Genomic DNA, 5,914 nt, shown 5'->3' with positions numbered 1-5,914 from the left:
TGCTCTGCTGGGAGCCTGCTTCTTCCTCTCCCACTCCCCCTGCTTGTGTTCCCTCTCTCACTGGCTGTCTCTCTCTCTGTCAAGAAAATAAATGGGGTCTTAAAAAAAAAAACACCACACACATCAACTACTATTGTTATTATTACACAGGGCAGTAAGCCAAAATGAACCACCAGGGTCTCAAAACACATGTATCCAAAATATGTTTTTAATCTTGATGAAGTTCACAAATGGTACAATATTGAGATTTCCTTAAACAAAGTATACAATCATGTTCTTAGACAAGGCAAAGCATCACCATTACCATGTGTCCCTAGAGGCCACGAAGACAATGATTTATTGTCCCCCTAAGGTTTCGCAGAGCCGCCATGATCAACAGGATAGCTCTCAAAGAACCGATATGCTACCAGATAAGCCAATAATAGATGCCATCACACCGACCGCACACAGAATCAAATATAAAAAGAACACAAGATACATATGGAATTAGCTTATTTTTGCATTCAGTTTCATTCCTTTCAAGTGACAAAGTGCTTTTTCTTCAGTATCTATTGGGATGCAAACATGTATATCTTCCATGGGGCCTTCTCACCAAGAGTTGTCAACAGAAATTAATAGAAGTGGTGAGTTCAGCTTCATGGTTACCTGAGATGGGAAAAAAATAAAATAAAAAAGAAGAGCAAGAAGGAGGAGGAAATGGAGAAGGAGAAGAAAGAGAAACAAGAGAATGAGAAGGACAAGAAGGGAATAATCACAATTATTACTAAAAAGAACACAAATTTACAGGAGTGCTTCTTTAAATGGCATTTACAAAGTATGGGTCTGAGATGTAAAGAGGCTTTTAAGGTAAATGATGGGGGGGGAGCAACTATCAACCAGCAGGCTTTTTTTTTTTTTTCTTTTCTCCTCTCAGAAAGATGACCCTGCATGTCTGCAGTCAATCCTAGTGCTCCAATCTCAGGCTGACTTGCAGAAGAAACTCACTACTCAGAAGGAAGAATATAATTGGAAAGAAGGGATCTGAAGGCCCTACCAGGTCCAATGGGTTTCAAAATGTGGATCATAACCTCCAAATTCCTTCCCCTCCCATCCGACAGCACAAGGGCAGTCACCTTCTTCCTGGACTCCGGTAGCTGCTCAGGCGTGAAGGTCCCTGCGGCGACGGCCAAAGGCTTCAGAGCCCACATTGGTGGGCACGAAGTTGTTCTTCACCACAGCCCCAGATCTGCTCAGCAAACCAGCCAGCCGATGGGTCACACAGGTGGCAGTGTTGCAAGATCTCTTCTGGGCAGTGATGCTAATTTGCAGGATGGAGAAAGAAGACAAGGCCTGTCAGTGAGAGGCGAGAGGCAGGAGCCTGCCCCATGGGGCCTTCATAAAGAGAATTGCAGCTTTTTGACATACCACATAAGACTAAGAGTTTCTCCTAAATGCAATTATCAAAGCTGTTAGGAGAAATGGCCTGGCAGCTTTCACTAGGAGCCCTGCCCAGAGACCTCAGTGCCAATGGTATGGAAGTGTGCAATCACGATATGCTACACATGAAGCTAGTGTCACACTGCATGTTAACTAGCTGGAGTTTAAATACAAAACTTAAAGAAAAAGAACAAGAAAAAACCCAGTGCTAAGCTAGACTCCAGGACTCATGTACTGAAACCTGCACTTGTTGTCGCTTACATACAGTCCACTTAGAACCAGGAGGAAGCAGTCACCCAAGGCCCAGCCCTACCCCAAGACATGCAAAGAGCATAGGGCAGCCACAGAGCAGCCACAGACACCAACAGAACCACCTTCCATGGGAAAATGAAAATTCCCTGAAGTCTTACCTGGAAGAGGCCCAGAGAGCAGGGGTGCAGCATCCTCCCCCAGAAGTGGTTACCTGCTCCTCAGCACACCTGTTCTTGATGGTGGAGCTGGTTCCCAGGAACCACTCACCAAGGCCTGTATCCGGCTACCCTGAGGCCAGGGCTACTTTTGAACATAGGTTCTGGTCATTCCCAAGCATTGGACAGGGACCAGAGTAATGACACCACAGTGCAAATCCATTTAGAAAATAGGTTTATTCATCAATGATGAAGCATGAGGGATGAAGTGGAAATCGGAGGACTCTGCCTTGAAATCATCTGGGATCTCAAAAAGCTTCCCTCGCTCTTACCTCTAACCTGGTCTAGGAGTCCTGCTCTCTTCCCTTCTATCCTGAGATCCCCAGTATTCGCTGTCATAAGCAAAGCTACCAATACCAGCTTGAAGAGCAATCAAAGTGAATTCTGCCTGCGTTAAGTTCATCAATGGGAGCAAGAAGGGAAAGCAGGAATGAGCGGGAGGAGTTCGGTTGGCATCCTGGGGCGCCCCAAAGTGGGTTAATGGCCCTTCTCCAAGCTGCTGGCTATGTCCCTTTTCTTCCCAGGTGTTTCAGCCCCGAAGCCGATGCCAGAGAATGTATGAAAGTTGTTGAGGTCCTTCGAGTATGTGCCCAGCACACAGGTACTCAGATTACTGCACCGCTTAGCTCGGAAGCTGTCCAGGCTGCAGGGAAAAGACATGCCAGACAACACCATGCACCGGGTCCGCCCCCGAGGGCAGTCATGCAGAAGGCTGGACCTGGGAGGGGGCACTTCAAGCAGAGGTGGGGGGGGCAGGCAGCAGTGCAGCTCACACATCCTCCATTAGGAGAACTTCGAGGTTTGCTGAGCCAGAGCAGTGTGGGGAAGGGCTGCGGTGGGGAAGGGGTAGCCTTTTCTAGCATTCCTCATGCTGCCATATGTCAGTCCTCATGTCTGCACCGAGATGCTCCAGGGTAGCTGCATGTGCATATCATGCCTCAGACCCGGCGGGACCACGGCCAGGCTGGGGGTGGTGTGTGTGTTCCAAGCTCAGGGGACACGGGGAGATGAGGCTGGGGAAGGGTGTCTGACCCAGGACAACATGCGCATCTCCACAGATCCTACACATCTAAACACCTCAGACCTACCTCAGACACTGCGCTACCCGACCCCACCCTCTGCAAGGCCTTTGGCATCACCTTGCAAATGTGCAATGAAGACTCCTTGTGGGTGTGAAAGAACAACACACACAGGTTAAATTTCTAAAACATCCTGAGACACACTGAGTCCATCCCCTGGCTTCACACTTACCAGTCCCAAGTCAACCAGTGCTGGGAGTTCTCCTCAGTAGGGCAAAACCAATGCCCAGAGTAAGGGGTTCTGTAGCTCCCCATTCCATTTCCTAACAGCTTTCAGGAATGGACCTTTTTAATGTGTCTAACCAGTCTCTTCAGCTACACCTGGACCTCTGTCTTCCATGGAGCCTGAGCACGGCTGCACCCCAGGGCCTGGTGAACAACCACAGCCTGCTGGACTCCTGGCCAGATGTTGTTTTTCCTACCTCTCTGGGATATGCCCTTCTGGATATGCCAGGGCAGAGTGGGGGGGCCTTACCTGGAGCCCTCCATCTCCTCCTGGTCCTGCTCCTGCTCCAGTTCGTTGGTCTTCCTCTGCACATAGGCCTTCACCAGGGCAGCCAGCAGGAGGCGGCCTTCCTTCTCACTGAGCCCTGTGGGGTCTGGGAGGCTCTCCAAAGCAGACCTGGGGAGGGGAAGCAAACCCAATAGAGGTTCTGAGCCCCTGCCTGCCTCCTCCCCAGGATAAACAGCAAAGCTTCCTGGTCCCTGTGACTTTTCCTGAGGATGTGCCCTCCACCCCCATTACCCCTCCGCAGGGCTGAATTCAACATCCACAAGGGTCTTAATTCACCAGTAGCCTTGCGGCGTGACTTCAGAGGCACAGAACTGCCAGATCCCAGGGGCAGTAGAAGGGGAATGCTCTGTGGCTTCAGGCTGCCTCACCTGAATGGTGCCGCCTGGAGGCCGCCTGCCTGGCACAGGACCAAGATGCTGAAAGCCAAGAAGGGGGAGGACTTCCAGAAGCCCATGATGCCTCTCTGTAAGGAGAGAAAGACGTTACCGCTGCACTGAAACCAAGCAAGGCCTGGAGCCCACAGACCTAGGTTCCTGTTCTGCCTCTGCCTCGAACTTCCCTGTGGCTTCGGGCAAGTTACCCTACCTCCCCAAGCATCCCTTCATTTGCCAGAGGGGTTGCTGTGAATCTCAAAAGATACCCGGCAGTGAATTTGGTAGAGCAGAAACAAGGGTCCTGGGGTGTGGTGGAGTTGTGTGGAAAATCAGGGAGAAGCCTCACAGGAGTGCATGCACGCAAACGCACAACTTTTGCCTTCTGCAGAGACCAAGCGGGGACCCGCCCTAATATACATTCTTCTCCCACAGCGCCTGTCTTCTCAGGGATTGAGAAATCTACGGCCACCTTCCCCTCGGCTGGACTTTCCCCTAATGGGTGGCAGAGGAAAGTGGGAAGGGTACTTTGGAAAGGAGCACTGATCTCTTGGGAGGTGGGTTTGGATTTGGGGAAAATTTTAACGTGCCAGTTACTGGTGTCTTTGGGCTCTGCCAGCCCAGCCCCCTATGCTGGAATGCAGTTTAGCTGTAGGTGCTGGTTGCCAGCATCCGGAGGTGAGCCCCCTGCTCTGCTCCGGGGACTGCGCAACCCCAGGTCCCTACCATTGTCTCAGGGACGCTCGTGGGCTGGCCGTGCCTCATAGGAAGGATCAAGTCTCCCCCAACCCGAGAATCAAACGTGATCCCTCAGGACACAGATCGCACAGGGCACTCCCAGACCAAACTCAGGCTGGATCCTGCACGCCAAGGTGCACCAACGCAGGGGCCGCAGACACGCCTACCCGAGCTCTCGGAGCTTCCAGAGCCCAGGCGAAGCCCAGGGAATGCTTGGAGTTCCACCTGCGCTAATTAGAAGACAATGCTCTGACTGTCCCAACCGCCCTTCTCCCCCTGAGCCAGACAGAGAACTAGGAGCACCTGCCTGTAGGTGGGCCAAAGTGGCCTTGAGAGGCAAAAGAAAGGCAAATAGATGAAGCAAACTAGATGAACTAATCCAGAAGCAAGTTACTAGAGTGAGCGGAGTGGGAAGTTCCTCACCTGGAGACTGTAGTTTCTGGAGAGCTCTAGCGGCCGGTCTGCCCCGATGGACACAACGCCTGCTGCGGGCGTCTTCCCCGCCGAGCTCTGCCCTCTTATTCCAGCGATAGTGGGAGGGGGGTCCCCACGAGTCCGCGCGGCCAATCCAAAGTGGCCAGGACCGACCCAGCTCCAATTGCGTCATTGCTCGCGCTCCCTGCACTGGTTCTCTAGGGAGGGGAACCATCCTCTCTGGCTGTCTTTTGCAATGAGGTCATTGCTTGGAGAGCGGGAGGGCGGGGAGGGGTGGAGAGCTTTGGACGTCCAGAAAGTGGGGACCAAGCGGGGAGTTTCACCTACAGTGAGGGGCCAGAGCTTCTCTCACTTTCTTGATGCTTGAACTCCGATCTCGAAACCCCTCCTACTATACCAGTACGGACCCCAGACTGGCAGCCTGGACCCCCAGGAGGTTAAACAGCAGTCTGGGGTTCTAAAAAGGCATCTCAGCTGAAATAGCCTGCTGTGAAAGAGTTGGATGGGGGAAGGGGGAGGGAACTTGAAAGACTGATCTCCTTGGACCGCCTTGGGTACTCCTGAGATATCCTCTGCTCTCCCCCACCCATCCTCCCTCTGTCCCACCCCCACCCCACCTGCTCCTTGGCACCCTACGCCGCGCAAAGTTGTTTTGCTTCTAGTCTGACAAGCCAAGCCTCCTTCGCCTCACTCCTCTGGGAGTGGGAGGGAGGAGCGGGGAAGGGGCTAAGCTGGCACTGGCTACACAGAGCGCTAGCCATTTCCCTCCTACTCCCGAGACCTCGACTGTGGGCTCAGCCCCTCCACTCTAACCCAGGACCCTCCACTGCAGCGCCGCGGTTGGTTTACACAGCTGTCCTGCGCTTCAGGCTTCTGTTTGCCAAGCTGTCGGGC

General features: G+C 52.6%; 1 protein-coding gene across 2 annotated transcripts; it reads right to left on the bottom strand.

Annotated features, from left to right (window-relative positions):
- Positions 1-221: 221 nt before the first annotated feature.
- Positions 222-5,118, bottom strand: LOC100466578 (calcitonin gene-related peptide 1). Of its 2 annotated transcripts, XM_011226573.3 has the most exons (5): positions 5,009-5,118; positions 3,845-3,939; positions 3,438-3,584; positions 1,113-1,297; positions 222-645 (listed from the first exon to the last, which is right to left on the bottom strand). In XM_011226573.3, exons 2-4 carry the CDS (start codon positions 3,928-3,930, stop codon positions 1,138-1,140), a joined length of 393 nt encoding a protein of 130 aa, XP_011224875.1. In that variant the 5' UTR covers positions 3,931-3,939; positions 5,009-5,118; the 3' UTR covers positions 222-645; positions 1,113-1,137. The 2 variants fall into 2 exon arrangements, with proteins under 2 accessions (XP_011224875.1, XP_034502269.1); XM_034646378.1 differs by lacking the exons at positions 222-645; positions 1,113-1,297 and adding an exon at positions 2,106-2,526.
- Positions 5,119-5,914: the final 796 nt, after the last annotated feature.

This window comes from Ailuropoda melanoleuca, chromosome 16 (assembly GCF_002007445.2).
Source record: "Ailuropoda melanoleuca isolate Jingjing chromosome 16, ASM200744v2, whole genome shotgun sequence".
Classification (NCBI taxonomy): Eukaryota; Metazoa; Chordata; class Mammalia; order Carnivora; family Ursidae; genus Ailuropoda; species Ailuropoda melanoleuca.
This window is presented reverse-complemented; position numbering and strand designations above follow the sequence as displayed.